Source organism: Gobius niger, assembly GCF_951799975.1.
Source record: "Gobius niger genome assembly, chromosome: 22".
Taxonomy (NCBI): Eukaryota; Metazoa; Chordata; class Actinopteri; order Gobiiformes; family Gobiidae; genus Gobius; species Gobius niger.
The window spans coordinates 7,370,144-7,392,319 of NC_136873.1; the positions used below are offsets into that span (position 1 = coordinate 7,370,144).

Sequence of the window (22,176 nt, forward strand, 5' to 3'; positions counted from 1 at the left end):
TTGGTCTGGTCATTTTTGCTGTTGATTATGTTTAATGTAATGATCAGTGTGCGCCAGGGCGCAAGTGTCTGTCTGTCTTTTGCCTTTGACCCTCGGTGCTTTCCCTTCAACACAGGCGTCGCTGGTCACATTCATTAAAAATAAATGTTGGATATTGTAGGTCAGGTGGTCCTCCAGTAAAATTGGCCTGAAAAAGTTAGAGCAGTACAGCTGTTAGTGGCTGCACTTACACCATTATACAATTAAGCTGGTTCAGTTCCTGCTCCTGCAAGTACACTTCAGTTAGACCAGGGACACTTAACGCCCCCAGGCCCGACCCAGCCCAGTGCCTGGTCTGCCCTGTTTAAGCCTTTAACCTCTTAACTCCCACCTGAACGGATCCCATTTTCTCCAGTTTGGCTTTACCCTAATCAAAAAGCTTCTTGGGGAAAAAAGCACTTAAATAGCCACAAAAAAATGAGAAGAAAACAAGGATGTAAACGCAACAAAATTGTGACAAAAACTCAACAAAAATGAAAAAAAAAAAACAACAACTCTAAAACAGGCCGGGGCTTTTATTAGAAACTATAGCGGTAGAAATATTCCCCATGTTAGGAATTTGTCTCATACTGGTGTAAATGAAAACTCAGGTGCAGGAAGTAACAAACGGGAACCCGGGCCGAGGGGGAGGAGCTGATTCCAGCGTAACTTTGACACAGATTTAGCCACTTTTCAAACCTCCAGTGACGATATTTGGAAACAGGGAAAGCAACAAATGTCGTGTGACCCTCCAGGGTTTTAATAAAGTCGCCATCGCGTCTTCAAAGCACGTCCAGCTGCTCCGTGTGCAGGTCAGTCCCACGCCTCAAAATAACTCCTCCCATCAGCGCGAGCGTCTCGTCTTCTCTCGGGTCAGTCTCATGATCGATCACAAACACAAACGCTCCGTCTAAACTCGCCTTTTACACGAGATAACAACAAATAATCCGGTCCGCGGTAAAAACGAAACAGAAACCTGCAGTGACACTGATGTCAAAGCTCCGCTAACAGCAACGAAACACTTCCTGTTGTCCCGACAAAATAAAAGGCGTCAATGTTCCAGCCGCTGGGAGAGGGTTTGAAATGTTAATTAATAAATGAATCTAATATTTTAGGTGCAAATGGACACAAATCTCGTTTTTCTTCATTTTCTTGGTCGTTTTGCTCAAATAGAAATAAAGGCCTGTCTCTAATTGTGGCCTGGTTCCAATAAAGGCCTGGTCCTAGATGCCCTTCAGTAAATAAAGGCCCCGGCCTATGTTAGAGCATTTATTTGTATTTATGTTCTCAACAATATAGGTGTTTTAAATCATATCTGCTTGCTCGACATGCAGCCTCTCTAGCCCATAGTGTCAGGCCAAATCCTTGTGTTTGGCTGTGGAGGGAATAAACAAGGTGAAATACTCATAAAACCTATAGTTGCCGATATATGAGCCTAAACCTTTGTATATAGAATTGTGCTAAAGCTTCAACGTCCCTGTGCTCTGCCATCTCACTGCATTGACTGTGTGCACGGTGCAGTCATGCCTGTCTTAGGTCTATCCATTAGTGGAGAAGGAAAGCTTGTTCTTTGGGACTGAGCATAACACCTACTGCCCAGGCCAGGATCAATCCGGGCTGACCAGGTACGAAGCAGTGCTGTGTGGTGCTGTGGTTACATTATGAGAGGCATATTGTTTATTATGATTTATACCCCTTAGACTTGGGTTTTTATGTTGAGACTGTAAAACTCAAACGAAGTGGAATTATGCAGGACTACAACATCGTAATAAGACTAAAAACACTGCCCGAGATGCACGTTTATGTGGTATAAACTGCAAATGTGGCTCAGACGTAGCAGCTCTGTCTGTCGAGCTACAGCAGGACTTACTTAAGATCTGCTTTCTCTGTGATTTTTACAGTTTGTCATGTCAACAGAGTCTCAGTCTGAGTCAGTGTTTAATCTGCTCCAGACGTTAGCATGCTACCGGTTAGCAGCTGTCATTGGCTTCAACAGGATAAACACGTGTGTGTCTCACATCTATGAACACTTTCGGAAATGCTGCAGTAACAGCTCAGCTCTGACCTCTGTCACATGTTGTTTCCAAGGGTAGATGTTTAGAGATGTTGAAGCTAAATGCTAACCGGTAGCATGCTAATGTTTTAAACACTGACTCGCTGGTTTCTTCTCGCTGGTTTCTTCACATAAGCGTGCGCCTCTGGGGCCGTGTTTTTACTCTTATCTTCTTGAGCAATGATTACGAGTACATAAAAATGTACGAGTAGAGATATTGTCATATGTTGTAGCACTGCATAATGCTACTTCGGTATTCAAAATGGCCGCCACAACAACAAAGGTCACATGACTGCGAGGCATGTATAGCAGTGGTGGGAGAGGGAGACAACAAAACACCACTCTATATAAGCCTGCTCATTGTGCCCTGGACTACTTCCTGCTCTTGCTTTTCCGTGGTGAAAAGTGTGATCTGGCTCCATAAAAAGTTTGTTTTGCCAAGGGAAGTGGTTCATTTCAATAGTTTGGTGCAAAAACGTCTGATATCTGCGTATTAAAACACTTTTAAGTGCCATGCTACTTCCATCCTATGACCACACTGTTCCTGTGCTGTGAAATACACTGCTATATCTCTATAACCTTTCATTTCAGATTGAATGAGGGCCCAGAGACGTCTTTAACTAGTTTTCGTTGTAACTTTACTAACAATCCCTGGCGTTTGCTCAAACAGGACGACGTGCAGGCCGACTCCCCCCCCGCGTTCCGCCCCCCGCCCCCCCCCCGCCCTGCAGCCCCGCCCCGGCCGCCGGGACCCCGTCAACAAGTGCAACTCCTCCGAATCCTCCCACTCCGGACTCTACTTCACCGCGCCCTCGTCCAACAACGCGGGGCGGGGCGGGGCCAGGGCGACGCCTAACCCCAACCCCAACCCTCCCCCCCACCCCGGACGGGACCCGCCCTCCAGCGAGTACGCGGCCATCCGCAGACGGGACACCAAGAGGGAGCCCGTGGCCAGTGCTCAGCTGTCGAGGGTGGGGCAGCACAACATCGGCCCGTTCCCCAGGGTGCAGTCCCCCAGTAGGGGAGCGCCCTCGAAGCAGGCGGCGCCTCCTCCTCCGCCGCCGCCCCCGCCGCCCCCGCCGCTGCCCGCCCCCGCACCCTCCTCCCGCGCAGTCCAAGGCGTCCAAAATGTCCGTCTCCAAGCAGAAGTTCGTGACGGTGGAGGTGCACCAGCCCAACGCGGAGCCCGATGTCAATGAGGTGCGGCCGCTGCCCCAGGCCCGAGGTGAGACGTGGTTTACAGTGTGTTGTGGTCCCGTCCCAGGGCTGTGTGGGGTTTGTGTGTTCTCCCCAGGCCTGTGCGGGTCGAGTGGGTCAGGGACCGCAAATATCCTCTTACCACCCGCCGAAAACGAATGCTTTCTGTCCTCTTTGGCTGTTTTATAGGGCTGTGTGACACCGCATTTGAAGGCTAAGACCCACAAAACTGATCTTTTTCCTCGCGTTGTTGCTGTGTTGTGTCACGTTTTGTTTGTTTGTTTTTTTTGTCATATTTTGTGACAAAAATGTGACAAAAATTCAACCAAAAATTCAACCAAAAATGTGACAAAAATTCAACAAAAATTCAACAAAAATTCAACAAAAATTCAACAAAAATTCAACAAAAATTCAACAAAAATTCAACAAAAATTCAACAAAAATTCAACAAAAATTCAACAAAAATTCAACAAAGATTCAACCAAAATTCAACCAAAATGTGACAAAAAATCAACAAAAAAGTGACAAAAATTCAACAAAAATTCAACAAAAATTCAACAAAAATTCAACAAAAATTCAACAAAAATGTGACAAAAAATCAACAAAAAATGACAAAAATGTGACAAAAATGTGACACAAATTCAACAAAAATTCAACAAAAATTCAACAAAAATTCAACAAAAAAGTGACAAAAACTCAACAAAAAATGTGACAAAAATGTGACAAAAATGTGACAAAAATTCGACCAAAATTCAACAAAAATGTGACAAAAACTCAACAAAAAAGTGACACAAATTCAACAAAAATGTGACAAAAATGTGACAAAAATGTGACAAAAAACTGACAAAAATTCAACAAAAAATCAACAAAAACTCAACAAAAATGTGACAAAAATTCAACAAAAAACTGACAAAAATTCAACAAAAATTCAACAAAAATTCAACAAAAATTCAACCAAAATGTGACAAAAATTCAACAAAAAACTGACAAAAATTCTACAAAAATTCTACAAAAATTCTACAAAAAAGTGACAAAAATTCTACAAAAATTCTACAAAAATTCAACCAAAATGTGACAAAAATTCAACAAAAATGTGACAAAAAGTGACAAAAATTCTACAAAAATTCTACAAAAATTCTACAAAAATTCAACAAAAACTCAACAAAAATTCAACAAAAATTCAACAAAAATTCAACAAAAATTCAACAAAAAAGTGACAAAAATTCTACAAAAATTCAACAAAAACTCAACAAAAATTCAACAAAAATTCATCAAAAATTCAACAAAAACTCAACAAAAATGTGAAGAAAAAAAAACATACAAAAGGTGACACAACACAGCAACAACGTGAGGAAAAAGATCGGTTTTGTGGGTCTTAGCTTTCAAACGAGCTGTTACACAGGCCTATATAGCAGCAGACACAAGGCATTCGGTTCAGGCGGGTGGTAAGAGGTTAAAAGAGTCCGGTTTGTCTCCAGGCGTCTGCCGAGCCTCCGTCCATCCCCCTTCCCCTCTTTCCCATTTGCATTTATCGACATCCGCGCTACATTATGAAACACTTCGACCTCTCGGATTCGCTTGGCGGATTACTCGGCCCGCATGAAACGAAAGAAATAATTAAGAATGTTTGCAGATGCTATGTGGATAATCCTCCCAAATGTGAGTTTATTCACAGCGTCTAAATGCGGCACAGCTTAAAAACATGGCACGCCGTGAGTAATATTAATTAGTCTTTTTATCTGCCTCAGCTCCAAACACGCTCCTGGGATTTTTCTGCTTGTTTATGAAGTCGACTCGTTCTGAGAATTTGGAGGGGGGATAATTAGATGTTCACGTCGTTGAATATTGTGACATGTTGTTGGATTGTTGCTTTTATTTTTGATATTTCTGGTTTGCAAATGTAGCTCTGTGTCGAGAGTGCAGCCTGTTATTTAGAAAACAACCAGCACGGATTTTGGTAAAAAAGACAACGTGAGCTGTTGAAAGGAAGAGATTGTTCTTGGATTTTATTGGAAATGATCACTTAGGCTTAGACGTAATACTCAACTTCTTTTAAACCCCTTAACTCCCGCCTGAACCGAGCACATTTTCTCCAGTTTGGCTTTACCCCAGTCCAAAAGCTTAAGGAAAAAGGTGGGGAAATAGCGACAGAACTGAGACGAAAACAATGATGGAAATGTGACAAAGAAGTGAGAAAACATTGACAAAAAAGTGACAAAAAATTGATCAAAAAGTGGCAAAAATGTCACAAAAAATTGACAAAAAAATGACAAAAAAATGACAAAAAAATGACAAAAATGTGACAAAAAAAATGATTAAAAAATGGACAAAAATGTGACAAAAAATGAATGAAAAAGTGGCAAAAATGTCACAAAAAAATGAGAAAAATGTGCAAAAAATATGACAAAAATTTGATAAAAATTTGACAAAAAATGACAAAAAAATGACAAAAAATGACCCAAAAAAAATGATCAAAATTTGACAAAAAAATGACAAAAATGTTGCATATCGCAAGTCACTTCGACATCGTGCAGCCCTACTATCTAAGTTTCCCAACCTGGGGTCCGGGGGTTTAACTTCTTAACTCCCGCCTGAACCGAGAGGATCTTTTCCCTCACGTCATCAGATTTTTTTTTCCGGCATTTTTTTGTTGGGTATTCAACTCATTTTTGTAACTTTTTTGTCATTTTTTTTGTCGATTTTTGTCACATTTTTGTCATTTTTTCTTCATTTTTATAAAACATTTTTTTTGTCATTTTTTGGCCAATTTTTTATCACATTTATTTCATATTTTTGTGTTTTTTTTGTCACATTTTTGTCATTTTTTCGTCAATTTTTTGTCAATTTCTTGTGACATTTTTGTGAAATGTTTGCCACTTTTTCGTCACCTTTTTTGTCACATTTCCATCATTGTTTTCGTCTCAGTTCTGTCGCTATTTTCACACCTTTTTCCCAGAAGCTTTTGATTGGGGTAAAGCCAAACTGCAGAAAATGTGCTCGGTTCAGGTGGGAGTTAAGGGGTTAAAAAGAACCTAGTTACTCATTCCTTGATTTTAAAAGTAACTAAGCTGGATTACACGTTACTTCATTCGTTACAATCAGCAGCTCCTGACTGTTTTGTGCGGTGACCACTAGAGGGCGCTGCATTACTTTGGCTTGGGCAAAGTGTGGGGGCGCAAAGGTGCTTCATATCTGACTTGCTTTTCCCCCTTTCCCCCCCCAGGTGGCGCTCTGTCCCAGCTGTCGGACAGCGGGCAGACTCTGAGCGAGGACAGCGGCGTGGACATCAACGACGCGGGACACCCTCGTCACCGTGGCAACCAGCAGGGGGGTGGGGGGAACAGCCACGCCTCCAAACCGGTAAAGGGGGGCGGGGCCGGTCCAGCCGGGACTCGAGAGCTGTGTTGGACTTCTGAATTTGTCAGGACGGGTGACGTTTGTGAAAAAGAAGTTAGTTTTAAAAGATTAGAAGAAGAGTGTGAGGGGAGGTCTTTGTTAACTACAGGCAGAGAAGAAGTAGATGAGGACAGTTTCCTCCCTTAACCTCTTAACTCCCGCCTGAACCGAGAGGATCTTTTTCCTCACGTCATCAGATTTTTTTTCCATCATTTTTTTGTTGGGTATTCAACTCATTTTTGTAACTTTTTAGTCATTTTTTTAGTCATTTTTTTGTCATTTTTTTAGTCATTTTTTGGTCATTTTCTTGTCACATTTTTGTCATTTTTTAGTCATTTTTTGTCATTTTTTTTGTCATTTTTTTGTCATTTTTTGTCAAATTTTTATCACATTTTTGTAATTTTTTTGTAATTTTTTTGTCAATTTTTTGTCATTTTTTTTCATTTTTTTGTCATTTTTTGTCATTTTTTGTCAATTTTTTTTATCATTTTTTGTCATTTTTTTGGTAAATTTTTTATCACATTTTTGTCATTTTTTTGTCACATTTTTGTCATTTTCTTGTCAATTTTTGGTCATTTTTTAAAATCATATTTTTGTTAAAAAAAATGTCATTTTTTTGTCATTTTTCGTCCAATTTTTATCACATTTTTGAATTTTTTTTGTAAAATTTGTATCACATTTTTGTCACATTTTTATTATTTTTTTCGTCAATTTCTTGTGACATTTTTGTGACATTTTTGCCACTTTTTCATCATTGTTTTCATCTCAGTTTGTCTTTATTTTCCCACCTTTTTCCCAGAAGCTTTTGGCCTGAGGTAAAGCCAAACTCGAAAAAAATGTGCTCGGTTCAGGTTGGAGTCACGGGGTTCATTGCTAAATATTGGCCATACAACAGCAGAAACACCTTATTTGTGAATGAACATGACATTTAGATCAGATTCCAGAATCCAGAAGCAACAGTTTTACAAATGCCGGGGTCGTGACCAGTTCAGAAGTCGAAAGTGAGATGTTTATTTGTTTTGCTAACCCCAGTTTCCTCCCTGTACTTAACCCTAACCTTCTCCTCTTCTCTCCCCCTCTGGTTTTCCATTACCTCACCATTATCACATAAACCACCATTGCCATACAGTATATTACCATAGGGAGGATCCAATTATATTCCGACGTGAGGGAAAGTGGAACGTGGGGTGGGAGAAGTTTCAAAAATGTGCCACGATTGAACTCCCTGAACGCGTATCTCCAGACTGCTATTTTGAGACACCTTTGTTGATGGTTTTCGGAGGAAGATTTGTCGAGATAACTAAGCGTTAAAGTCGTTGTAGCTGAGTCGCGTTTCTAGCTTTTCGACGGACGGATCTCACGAGGTGGGGAAGGAGGGGGGGGGAAACGCCGTCTCTGTGGTTGGATTTTCTTGGAATATAAAAGCAACAACACCTCGGCGCCCTTTGAAAGATCAAACGGGATAATGTAATGGATAAATGTTTCGGGAAGGAGCGTGGAAGTAGTAATCCTTTCCCTTTGACACTCTGACGTTGAGGTCTCTTTCACAACTGCTTGGATGGATGGATGGATGGATGGATGGATGGATGGATGGATGGATGGATGGATGGATGGATGGATGGATGGATGGATGGATGGATATATATTTGGATGGATGCATGGATGATGGATGGATGGATGGATGGATGGATGGATGGATGGATGGATATATATTTGGATGGATGGATGGATGGATATATGTGGGTGAATGGATGGATGGATGGATGGATGGATGGATGGATGGATGATGGATGGATGGATGGATGGATGATGGATGGATGGATGGATATATATTTGGATGGATGGATGGATGGATATATATATGTGGATGGATGGATGGATGGATGGATGGATGGATGGATGGATGGATATATATGGGTGGATGGATGGATGGATGGATGGATGGATGGATGGATGGATGGATATATATGGGTGGATGGATGGATGGATGGATGGATGGATGGATGGATGGATATATATGGGTGGATGGATGGATGGATGGATATATATTTGGATGGATGGATGGATGGATATATATATGTGGATGGATGGATGGATGGATGGATGGATGGATATATATATGTGGATGGATGGATGGATGGATGGATGGATGGATATATATGGGTGGATGGATGGATGGATGGATGGATGGATGGATGGATATATGTGGGTGGATGGATGGATGGAAATGAAAACACTCTGACATGGAGGTCTCTTTCACAACTGCTTTCAAAGAGCTCAACGTCGGAAAAAAGCGAGACAAAAATATATCAGCGTTTAAGGAAGTTGAAGGAGATTGTTTTTGACCTTTACAGTTTCACCAACGAATATGGAGCTGTTGTGATGCTACTATAACTGCATATTAGTGTTTATGAAAGTGTTTTACAAAAGGACAACTCGATAAAGAAACTCACTCGATACCTCTCTAATTCGTTGTTTAGAAACACTGATAGCTTTGCAAACTTATCCGAGCGCTCTGGGCCTGTATTGACTCCTGTCTTGTGTCCCGCACAGCCCGGTCTGCTGGAGCCCACCTCCACCCTGGTGCGGGTGCAGAAAAGCGCCAGCACTCTGGGCATCGCCATCGAGGGAGGGGCCAACACGCGCCAACCCATGCCCCGAATAGTCACCATACAGGTCAGTGTTCGGCCGTGGGGTTAGCAAACTGCTCTGAGACTGCTGACAGATAACCAGTGTGCTCCCGTCAACGGTTTGACAAAGGTGCTCATCTGGACTGGGTTGGTTTGTACTGCAGACAGTTTGTATCTCAGAGACTTCCTCAGGTCTTAGATGAGCCCAGCACTTTTCTTTGAGTGTCTTTACATTGGCACCTACAGAGACTGACAATCTGGCGTCCAGAATGATACCCCTCTGTATGTTTTATACATGGGCATTTCAGTCTGGGCCGCGGTAAATGACCAAAAACACTTTGGCAGTAGGTGGGTTTTGTGATTCCTGTTCTATGAATCTGTGAAGTGAATGAATAAATGCTGCTGAAACTAGTGCCGGGTCAAGCCGCAAAATACTCCAACATTTACTCTCAACCGCTATAGTATCGTGTTCAAGGGAAAGGAAATAATAAACTTGTAAATTATTAAAGGCCGAAGAACTGAATTGAAGTGGATGGATGGATGTGGATATGGATATGGATGGATGGATGGATGGATGGATATGGATGGATGGATGGATATGGATATGGATGGATGGATGGATGGATGGATGGATATGGATATGGATATGGATGGATGGATGGATAGAAGATGGATGGATGGATGGATGGATGGATGGAAGGGAAATGGATGGATGGATGGATGGAAGGGAGATGGATGGAGGATGGATGGATGGATGGATGGAAGGGAGATGTATGGATGGATGGATAGAAGATGGATGGATGGATGGATGGATGGATGGATGGATGGATGGATGGATGGATGGATGGATGGATGGATGGTTGGATGGATGGATGGATGGTTGGATGGATGGATGGATGGATGGATGGATGGATGGATGGATGGATGGATGGATATGGATGGATATGGATGGATATGGATATGGATGGATGGATATGGATGGATGGATGGATGGATGGATGGATGTTAGTCTATGGTCAATGTTTGCTATTTTCTTAAATATGGCGACAATAGTTATATTCTTTAATATATTTCAGCAGTGTCCGGGGATCTGCAGTCCTTTCCTTGAGCCTCACCCGCCTCTGAACCCACTCAGAGACAGAGCTAATGTGGTCCCGAGTGGGATTTCTCTCAGGCAATTAAAACGAAACGTCCTTTGTGACAGGAAGTTCCTGCCAACGACGCCAGAGTTTGTCTACAACTTTACTGTGGAGTTTCGCGGTACTCGACAGCACTATGACAGCGCACAATTTGAAACGAGAGTGTTTTGCATTAGAGACACGTAATGAGAGCAGTTAGTTGGAAAAGGGGTGTTATTAAAGCATTGAATGTCTGTGGGTCTGACTCGAAGCCCCATTGCTCACTCAATAATATATGAAAATGCAAAGCGGCCTCGTCTCATCCGAATTTAACTTTTAAAACATCTACAGCCGGGATGTCCAGCCTTTTAATACCCAGGGAGCTACTTTTGCAGTCCTTATAATTTACTATATTGACTCAAATGTTTGCAAATTACATCTTATGGCTTATGTAGAAATGTAGAAAGGGTTTGGCGAGTTACCTAGACAACTTCAAAACCTGGTTCCAAAGAATAATGTTGCATCTAGATCAGGGGATGGATGGATGGATGGATGGATGGATGGATGGATGGATGGATGGATGGATGGATGGATGGATGGATGGATGGATGGATGGATGGATGGATGGAAGATGGATGGATGGATGGTTGGATGGATGGAAGATGGATGGATGGATGGATGGATGGATGGATGGATGGATGGATGGATGGATGGATGGATGGATATATGTGGATGGATGGATGGATGGATGGATATATGTGGATGGATGGATGGATGGATGGATGGATGGATGGATGGATGGATGGATGGATGGATGGATATACTGTATGTGGATGGATGGATGGATATACTGTATGTGGATGGATGGATGGATGGATATATGTGGATGGATGGATGGATGGATGGATGGATGGATGGATGGATGGATGGATGGATGGATAGATGGATGGATGGATGGATATACTGTATGTGGATGGATGGATGGATATACTGTATGTGGATGGATGGATGGATGGATATATATGTGGATGGATGGAATAAAATAAAGAACTACAACCTTAATTTGTCAAATATCGCACAAAGTATTGTGTTTTCCCACACAAGTTTTTAATGAACAAGCAGTAGATATGCCTTTAAATCTGAAATTCCATGCAGTTTCAGATGGAACATATTGAAAAAAGTTTCCTGTAGACTCGTGACCCACTGAAAAAGGTTCCGGGACCCACCTTTGGGTCCTGACCCACCAGTTGAGATTCACTGTTTCACTGTAGGACCGAGTGGGATGTTCTGCCAGGGCATTTTTTAAATACCGACACTATTTTTTGCATTTTTAGAGCACTGTAAAAGGAATTTGATGTCTTATTTGCATAATAATGTTTCTCAAAATCATCTTGAGGGCCAGAGGTTCTTTGCTGGAGGGCCCCTGATCTAGATAGTTCCATGAGGGGTATCATACTGTATTTTTGATCAAGCACAAGGCGTTGATTGACAAAACCCGGTGCTTCTGTAGAACTGTGGAGTTGCGTTGCAGTTTCCAACAAAGTTCCCGCTTCTTTACCCTCTTTTTTAAGGAAGGCACTATGTCAGAGGAGCCTCAATTTGAGCATAATAATCCAAATTTTAGTTGTTTTGACTAGTTAAGAAGTTCTTGTGCATTTGTCCTGGATTATTTCACTTGTTCTGAGATGTTTCCGACTCGTTTCGATACATTTCGTCCTTATTTCGGGTCATTTTCTTTGCCAATGGGGTCAGAAAATTGCTCTCATCTCATTGGCAATTTTACTTTCTTATTTCAAGTGAGATTTTCCCTAGAACTGGTCTGAAATGTCCTCAAACAAGCAAAGCAAACTCGGTCCGATCAGGAAAAGTGTCTAAATGAGTGAAAACCGCTCAAAACAAGAAACATTTCCTCCATTTCCTTCCATTTAAGCCAATGCTTGATATTTACTTTTTGTAGTGCAGGAAGTGATCGAAACTAGTCAAGCAGGTAAACTAAACTGGCGTTCCATCTTGGGAAAATAAGCTCCCCAGTTCACATGAACGCGGCATCAAAACTTCATCGAACATTTGCATGTGAACTCGGAACATTGTGTGATTGAGAAATACGTGAGCCGATTTTGCCTAATCTAAAATATCAAATCTGTAGCACATTAATACAAATGAATTCTGGAGCCGCAGCATGCAAGCTCTTCCGCCTCTTTCCTCGCAGCCCCTCAAAGAGTCGGCTTTTAATCTTCTCCCGGACCTTAACCTTGCCCTGAGCAGGTTACGCGCTCGAGGGCACGTTACCATAGAGATCGACCCGATAGAAAGTGATTCTGTGAGGCAGCATTTTGAGACTGTAATACATGCCTTTGTAACGACCAGGTTGGATTACTGTAACGGCCTTTATGCTGGTGTGAGCCAGGGGGCGCTCTCTCTCTCGACTGCAGCTCGTTCAGAACGCTCGGCTTTTAACAGGGACACGGAAACATGACCATATCTCACCGGTTTTAGCTTCGCTCCATCGGCTCCCAGTCAGATTTAGAGTTGATTTCAAAATTCTTCTCTTTACTTTTAAAAGTCTGAATGGCCTCGCCCCCTCCGATCTGTCTAACCTGATTCAGCCTCAGCTCCCTCTCGTGCTCTCAGGTCAGCGGATCAGCTGCAACTGGTTGTCCCAAAAACCAAGCGCAAACTTCGGGGAGATCGGGCCTTCTCTGTGGAACCAGCTGCCATTAAAGATCAGACCGGCCCAGTCCCTTCCTGTTTTTAAATCTCTCCTAAAAACGCATCTTTTTTCTCTGGCGTTTAACGCAAATTGATGTTGCCTGTTGTTGTTGTTGTACTTTTTTCCTCATATTTTTACTGTAAATATTTGTATCTCTTTCTGTGTGCGGCACTTTGGCCAACTGTACAGTTCTTAAAGTGCTTTATAAATAAAGTTGGTATGGTCAGCTTCGCAGGACTGGGTTATGTTACCTCGCAAATCTCTACATCAGCTATAGGGCCTCGTTTCTTCATATTGTAGGTGTTTCGGTTGCCCTCCACACAGAGCCGGTTTTTCCTATATGCAAACTACGCAAGGGCAAGGGCCCCGCATCTCAGTCAAACTACGGTGTTGTTTCACTGATGTTCCTATTTCTCACTGTATGACCCGGGCGGGGGGGTCATGAATCCCTTTACCTGTTATAATGGAGGTCACAGCTCCGAAAGGTTGAGAACCACTGGTCTAGCGTATCAGGACAGTAGTTTGGCGAGTAGACCAGAGTAAAGCCGTGTCCGTGGCCTTTTGGTTGAGTTGAATCCACATGGTTCTCATGAGCACAGAAACTTACAGTAACTCTGGTTCTCTGAATGTGCACAGTCTAAAACGGGTTGGGCGACTCACAGGCTAATTCTCAGTGGTTAGACAGAAACAACAGTCAGGAGCAGGTTTCAGTTAGTTTTAAATCAGCGGTTCCCAATCTGTGGGTCAGGGACCAGAGGTGAGAGAATGGAACCATTTGCCATTTACTATTTTAAAAAGGGAAATAGACTAGTAGGCTAGTCGTCCTAAATCCCAGTCTCACAGTGGTTTAGTGGTTAGTGGTTCTCACACAGAGGGGCAGGGCCGGAATTGAGGTCTGTATGTTCTGCTTCTGCCCTGCACGACTGCGCAGTGGAACTATTTTGACCATAAATGGATTCGCTCTTTGTGGAATAACCATGGGACGTGTACTGTAGGGCCCCCGTGTTGATTTTTGCTTGGGGCCCCAGAAGGGCCAGCACCGGCTCTGCCTCCACATGTACAAAGTAATGAAGTTCCTCGTCGACTTATGGTCCAGACACCTTCATCATACCTGATCCCGTCCGTAGTCAAACTCTCCTCCTGCCCATTTGAATCACTTCCCTATTGACAGTGGCAGCAGCCGTGGATCGTGTGCCCCCTTATTCTGCGAGACGTCATTGATCGTTTCTTGGAAGAACTTCGCAGTCTTCTCCATTCGCCACCTGAATACGTTGTTTTTCCTCACTCCGCTTGTATCACAAATCACAGCGGAAAGTCCTGATACGCTCATTGCCTCGCTGTGTTTCCTCCAAAACAATCATTTGCAATTTCCCCCTACAACAAACCCTTCTAACAAACTCCCTTTTGTGCACGCTGCTGTGACGATGAGCTCGCCTCTCCGCAAAAAAAAAAGAAGGTCTCTCCAGCGTCTGCCTCCCACTGCCGCTGGAAGCTGATTGAAAGCAGAAAGGACGGCTGATTGTGAACGCGGGGATGAAAGGGCGTATAAATCACTGAGAACCGCGGAGAGGAGACACACATGTGCGAAAGGCTGCTGCGAATGATGAGGCGGAGGGAGAGGAGTCCGGCCGGGGTCTGCGTGATAGTGTGGATTTATGTTTGTAGCATACACAAAATAGCATCAAAAGTATTGCTGTCGTATCTTGGGAACATTGTTGGCTCTCAGTTTTGGTCGTAGGCCCCCCCGCAGTGTCCGCCATGATAAGAAGCTTCCGAAGGAGTTAGGAAAAGGAGCCTCAATGCTAACTATCTTAGCCACTTTAGCATAGGGACCTCTGGTGCTAACTAACGCCTCATTCACTGCAAAAAGTATTTAACTAGATCAGTATAAACATCTCAATTTGAGCACAATAATCCAATTTTTTGTTGTTTTGACAAGTTAAGAAGTTGTTGGGCGTTTGTCCTGGATTATTTCACTTGTTCTGAGATGTTTCTGACTCGTTTCGATACATTTCGTCCTTATTTCAGGTCATTTTCTTTGCCAATGGGGTGAGAAAATTGGTCTCATCTCATTGGTAGAAAAATGACCAAAAAAATAACAAAAAATGACAAAAAATGACAAAAAAATGACAAAAAAATAACCAAAAAAATAACAAAAAAATAACAAAAAAATGACCAAAAAATGACCAAAAAATGACCAAAAAAATGACAAAAAAAACACAAAAAATGACAAAAATTGACAAAAAATAACAAAAAAATGACCAAAAAATGACCAAAAAATGACAAAAAATGACAAAAAATGACAAAAAATGACAAAAAAATGACAAAAAATGACAAAAAATGACAAAAAATGACAAAAAAATGACAAAAAATGACCAAAAAATAACAAAAAAAATGACCAAAAATGACCAAAAATGACCAAAAATGACAAAAAAAATGACAAAAATGACAAAAAATGACAAAAAATGACAAAAAAATGACAAAAAAATGACAAAAAATGACAAAAAATTACAAAAAAATGACAAAAAAATGACAAAAAAAATGGAAAAAAATGATTAAAAAAATAATAAAAAAAAAAAAAAAAAATGAAAAAAAAAATGAAAAAAACAAAAACAAAAAAATGACAACAAAATGACAAAAAATGACAAAATAAATGCCAATGGGGTAAGAAAGTTGGTCTCATCTCATTGGCAATTTTACTTTCTTATTTCAAAGCGAGATTTACCCTAGAACTGGTCTGAAATGTCCTCAAACAAGCAAAGTGAACTCGGTCCGATCAGGAAAAGTGTCTAAATGAGTGAAAACCGCTCAAAACAAGAAACATTTCCTCAATTCAAGTCATTTAAGCCAATGCTTGATATTTGCTTTTTGTAGTGTTTACACCAGATACGTTACGTCCACAGTCCGTTTTACGTACGTGTGCCTTAAGAATAGGACTTACATAAACTAATGTGGCGGTTTACACCTGTCCGTCAGGTCTCCGTCCCGTCCAGGGGCGGACTGGCCATATGTCCATTCTGGGAGAGCACAGAAGGGCCACTGGCTCAAGGGCCACCGGTCTGGCCCCTCACTTTACCTTACCCTTACCCCCCGGCGAAACCGAGCTTTACCCAAATCTAAAAGCGTAAAAGAAAAGCATCCACAAAAAAAATGTGCTGGAAAAGCGACAAAGAAGTGACAAAAACACAAGAAAATGTGACGACAAAGCGATGAAAAAAGCGATGAAAAAACAACAAAAACATGAAGAAAAAAAAACGTAAAACAAGAGACGAAAACACAACAAAAAAGTGACGAAAACAAACATCAACAAACAAAAATGCAGCGACACAACGTGACAAAAAGTTACCATCACTTTTCTAGATTTTAGCTTTCAAATGAGGCGCTACAGTGTTGCTCTCCAGTCAAGAAGCCTTTGGATTTGGGCAAAGCCGAACTGGAGAAAATGCTCTTGGTTAAAGGGACTATGCGGAGTTTAAAAATGTCAAAACTAAGTATTTTCCTCCCCCTACACGTTCCGGTCATGTCCTAATGTGTAGAATGAGCCCATATTCATCACAACTGCCTCTAAAATCCTGCACTGTCGCTCAGAAAGGTGTTGATTCGGGTCCGAAGTGCCGTCATGCACGAGCTTAATATAGAAGCTGCAGTTACACGTAAGACCTGAGGTGGCAGTAGTGAGTATAAAATGACTAACTTGCATCTAGTCCCTTTAAGGCGGGTGGTAAGAGGTTGACATATGTATTTGTGGAAGTGTCGCATTCACGCCAGAGTCCAGGGCTGTTTTTCAGTCCCAGTCCAGCCCCTGGTCCCGTCTACGGCAAGAGTACACATCAATTCTATTTTTGACGGATGCCGGCGCGTCATCAGTAGCTTTTTTCTACTGTGCAGTGGTTTGTTTATCCTGCATAATGAGCCACGTGCTCGACAAAAGGGCAAAACACCGGAGAACGGCCTCGTTTTAACAGTGACGTCAAGGCGGAACTGCTTCTCCGTGTTTCGGTGGGACGATAAACAGCGCAACACCGCTTCAGAACCACACAACGACATCTCCTGGAAAAGGTTTAGCCGTCTCTTCAGAAGATATTTAGCCGAAGTAAGCTAAAGCTAAAGCCGGGTCTCTCCACCGTGACTGCGCCGAGACCCACCGCACTTTCTTTTTCTCTCGCGCAAACTCGCTCCGATCTGAAAGTCCGGGGAAAGTCCGGGGAAAGTCCGGGGAAAGTCCGGGGGAAGTCCGGGGAAAGTCCGGGGAAAGTCCGGGGGAAGTCCGGGTACCGAGGGCACGTTTGCTTCAGACTTTGGATATGAGGATGGGGATGATCGGAGGAGAACAGGGACCAGGAGAGGAGGACAGAGGACAACAGACAAGCAGAAGACCGAGGAGGAAAGATGAGTGCCTGAGCGGATGATGAAGAAGCCAAATTTTAAAATCATCCCCGTACTGGCACTTTTTCTGCAATTGAAGTTCCTAACGGTCAAGTCAATTTGATTTGATTTGATTTGATAAAAGTGACTAAATCCATGTTGTTGTTACAGAGCCGCCTCAGTAAATGGTTTAAATGGAGGCAGTTTGTGCTTTTGCTTTCATTTAATAGAAACTTAAGCTCCTGGTCGCCTCCCGCGGGAGGTGTTCCAGGCATGTCCTATTGGGACAAGACCTCGTGGATGACCCAGGACACGCTGGTGGGACAATGGGCCCGATCTTGTGCATCAAAACGGAGACGATAGCGTGACATTTTGCGTTCAGTAGCCCCTTTGTGATCTTGCTCCAGACTTGGCGCATTTAAGTGGGTGGAGACACACATTTTCCTCCAACCAGATCGACTCCGCCTCCAGGAGAGTGGTTGTGTGGGAGTGGGGGGTGAACATGCGCTTTTGTTTTGCTTCGCGTTCACGTCAAGCGCGGGCCGATCCGCGCCACAGCGGACGCTGTAACATGGTTTAGCTCACGACGGGGTAAATAAAGTTTTTACTGAAAAGTCATTTCTGAACCGAGTTATGGAACAGAATTTTGCAACAACAACAAAAAATAATAATAAAACATAAAAGTCTCAAAGAAGGACGACTTCATAGCATTAGATCTGCTCATCAATAAGGCTCATATTTCACTATTAGAAATGCAAATTGGAGCCGATCATTTGCATTTCCTCAATTTTTAACTTTGAGCCGATATTCGGATAAAGCCGAAGCAAACACTGGAGTAAGTCGTCTCAAAGATAAGGCGTTTTTTGATGTTGTTTACTAGTTACAAAGAAGTATAACCAGCTTCAGAGAGAGAGAAGTGAAGTCCAGTTCCTTTATAGCAGTGGTTCTCAACCTTTTGGCGCCGCAACCCCCATTATAACAGTAAAAGGGATTCGTGACCCCCGCTCGGGTCACACCGTGAGAAATAGAAATAGTAGCCTAGATAATCCTTAACCTCTTAACTCCCGCCTGAAATGAGAGGATCTTTTTCCTCACGTCATCAGAATTTTTTTCCATCATTTTTTTGTTGGGTGTTCAACTCATTTTTGTAACTTTTTGTCAAATTTGTGTCATTTTTTTGTCATTTTTTGTCACATTTTTGTCATTTTTTTGTCAAATTTTTGTCATTTTTTTGTCACATTTTTGTCATTTTTTTGTCATTTTTTGTCATTTTTTTGTCATTTTTTTGTCACATTTTTGTCATTTTTTTGTCACATTTTTGTCATTTTTTGGTCACATTTTTGTCATTTTTTGACACATTTTTGTCATTTTTTTGTCATTTTTTTGTCATTTTTTTGTCAAATTCTTATCACATTTTTGTTATGTTTTTGTAACATTTTGTCATTTTTTTCGCCCATTTTTTTGTATTTTTTTGTCACATTTTTGTCATTTTTTTGTCACATTTTTATCACATTTTTATCACATTTTTGTCATTTTTTTGTCATTTTTTTGTCATTTTTTTGTCACATTTTTGTCATTTTTCGTCACATTTTTGTCACATTTTTGTCATTTTTTTGTCATTTTTTTGTAACATTTTGTCATTTTTTCGTCCATGTTTTGTCAATTTCTTGTGACATTTTTGGGACATTTTTGCCACTTTTTCATACATTTTTCGTCACTTATTTTGTCCCATTTCCATCATTGTTTTCGTCTCAGCTTTTTTCCAGAAGCTTTTGGACTGGGGTAAAGCCAAACTGGAGAAAATGTGCTCGGTTCAGGTGGGAGTCAAGGGGTTAAAAAAAAAAATGGCTAAAATGAAATTCATCAAACTACTATTTTATCTAAATGATCTGGCGACCCCCCAAATTTGTCTCGCGACCCCCAGGTTGAGAACCACTGCTTTATATCATAGTTTTGCACAGAGAGGGTGACCGCCTACCAATGAGTCAGTGGTTTGTGGCTATGTGTTATGTGATGACTATTGTCCAGCTAATCTCACTGGTCTTCATGTTCTGCAGTGTGTAAGCAAAGCATGAGTCAGAAGCTTGTTCAGATTGAGTTCAAGGCGATCACTACTAGTTTTACATTTCCAACCAACAACAGTTTTGAGAAACATAATGACACAAATCAGAAAGTACTTTTACATTTTTAAGGTTAAATGGGAGAAATACTTTAAACACACCCAATTAGGTCATATCATGTACAACTCTGGCATTTGTAGAAAATGCACTGGAAAAAAATACATAAAAATGTATAGAATAAATGACAAAAAAACCAAATCTTTTCAAGGCGAGACACTGCAGGTGAATAGGAAAAAAATGTATATTTACAGATATCAATTTGAAACTGTTGCTGTCGATCACTGGCATAAATGTGAGAAAAAAATACATTGCAAGTTTTCTGTCATTTTATCTTTTCATATAAGAACAAGGTGTTTCCCATCTTTTCGGCGACGGAATCTGAATAATGGATAGAGCTACATTCAAATTTATGGTTTCATTTTATTGATGAATGAGTTGCCAAGACTTTCTCAGAGGGGATTTTGGATTTCTTGTTTAGTTTTAAAATAAGCTGTTTTTTTAGTGGAAAAATTTGTAAAAATGTAATTTTCGCCTTATTTTTTGACATTCAAAACTCAATAAATGGGGCTTAAGGGATTAAATAATAAAAAATCCCTCTGAAAAAATCTTCCAAACATTGTTCAGTCCAAGGCTGGAAAATGTGAAGTCTTTAGGTCCGACTGACGTGGACATAGTGTCGCCACAATGACAGAAAAATGTGTTTTGAGAAAAAGGCCCTTGAAATTGCATTCTCCCATATAAGTCTATGGGGGAACATTGAATCAGCGCAATATTTAAACATGTTATTGTGAAGATTAGGCATATTTTTTGTTTCCGGGTGAAAGCTTGTATGTTCAGAGACCAATTTGGCCCAAAACCTGAAAACTGAAAAAAATTGAGTTTTGCCTGTAGTGTCTCCCCTTAAAAGTAAAAGTTCATTTGTCTGATTTCAAAGTGGGTTTTATGCTCGTTCCATTGGCATCTGCATTTGTATCTTTATCTTAGATTAGTCCAAACAGACTCAAATTCAACATAAAGATGGTCATTTTTCCAGTGTGGTGCTTTACTTTGGTCTAAAACTGCCGGCTTCGGCCCTCGGTCTTTTTACAATGAAGAAAATTGGCCCTCCGTTAAGAAAACTTGCCTATCCCTGGCGTATACCATACAAAATCGAGCTTTTACCCATGTTGTTATGCTATTTTGCACCAAAAGCTGTGAAGGAGCTCTTTCGAACCTACTCTGGACACGCCTGATCTTTTTACGCGTTTGGCTTTATTCAACCTTCCTAAAGAAGAGGCCGCTCGTCAGAAGTTGGAATTTCTTTCTGGGACTCCGGCGACTCTCAGCCAGAATAGTGTTTGTCTCTTGATGGATGTTTGATCCTTCACTATGAGCGGAGAGAGGGGGCGGAGTTAACTGAATCCAAGCGTTTTGTCTTCCAGGTTGGGAAAAAACCTCCAGAAAACACTTATATTTATCACAAAAATTAGTTCTCCATAGTGGCAGTGGTACAATATATCATATAAATGTAGTTTATTATATAGTTTACTTTGGTATGGATGAAATAGCATGATAGATACAGACGGCATCTCATTTGGTCATGTCTGAAAACAGTTAAGGGGGAAAAGAATTTTGAGAAAAATCGAAACTTCCTCTAATTATTCAAAAACGACTTTAACAAACGCTGAAATATGAATATAGTTTTCTACTAAATAAAGATACAAAGATATGTGGAGGAGCAAAGTGGTTCAACAGCCCATAAATACATAAATAACGGAGAATGCTAACATGATGCTGCATGTTAGCATCGTGCTAATGCTAACGGTTAGCTAGCGCTAGCTACGACTGCCGTTTTTTCACTTCGACTGAACAATCTGCTGTGAGAAAATATCCATATGGACCAGATTTAGACTTCACTTTATTTGTATGAGATAAATAAGTTTATATCCGCATGTTTTTGTTGTTTTTTCTTTACTTTTTTTGTGGCTTTTTGTCGCGTTTTTGTCAGTTTTTCGTCGGTTTTATCATCGCTTTATATCGTTGCTTTGTTGTCATGTTTCCGTCACGTCTTTGTCACTTTTTTGTCACATTTTTGTTGCTTTTCCGGCTCACTCGTTGCTATTTTGATAAGATAAGATCACAATTTTAACATGGTAAACAGTGATAAGTATTGTAAACTGGGATGAAGGTTGACGGACTGTACTAAGCATAATCAGACAGGGTTATACAAACTAAATACAGCTTCTCTAGCTTTTTCTGTCAACGTGAAATCTGCTTTTTACAGATCAATGCAAGAAAAGAGCAACGGAAGATTTCTTTCCCCCCGATTTCAATACCTCAGGCAGTGTTTGATAGATTAACAATAAATGTTTGTGTGTCTCTACTCATGTCTGGACTATCACAGCAGCTATGACTAATGCTGCAGCACTTTTAAAGCCAATACGCCTAGAATAGCTCAACGCTGAGAATCCGTAATTAATTTTTTGCTGGTGACCCAAAGGTGCAGTGGCCCTTAGGAAAGCATCACGACTTTCCCGATTCTCCAGCATGTCCTTATTGGCAATCAAGTGTGTGGTGAAATCCAAAGAGT

The 22,176-nt window shown here is 41.2% G+C and overlaps 1 protein-coding gene across 1 annotated transcript in view; it reads left to right on the plus strand.

Annotated features, from left to right (window-relative positions):
- The window catches only part of whrna (whirlin a), a gene marked incomplete at its 5' end in the record, with an annotated part of 351,922 nt that overhangs the window by 296,185 nt on the left and 33,561 nt on the right, over positions 1-22,176 (plus strand). Inside the window, 4 exon segments of the mRNA XM_079581179.1 lie at positions 2,742-3,161; positions 3,163-3,296; positions 6,492-6,628; positions 9,218-9,340. Coding sequence (XP_079437305.1) covers positions 2,742-3,161; positions 3,163-3,296; positions 6,492-6,628; positions 9,218-9,340 — 814 coding nt within the window.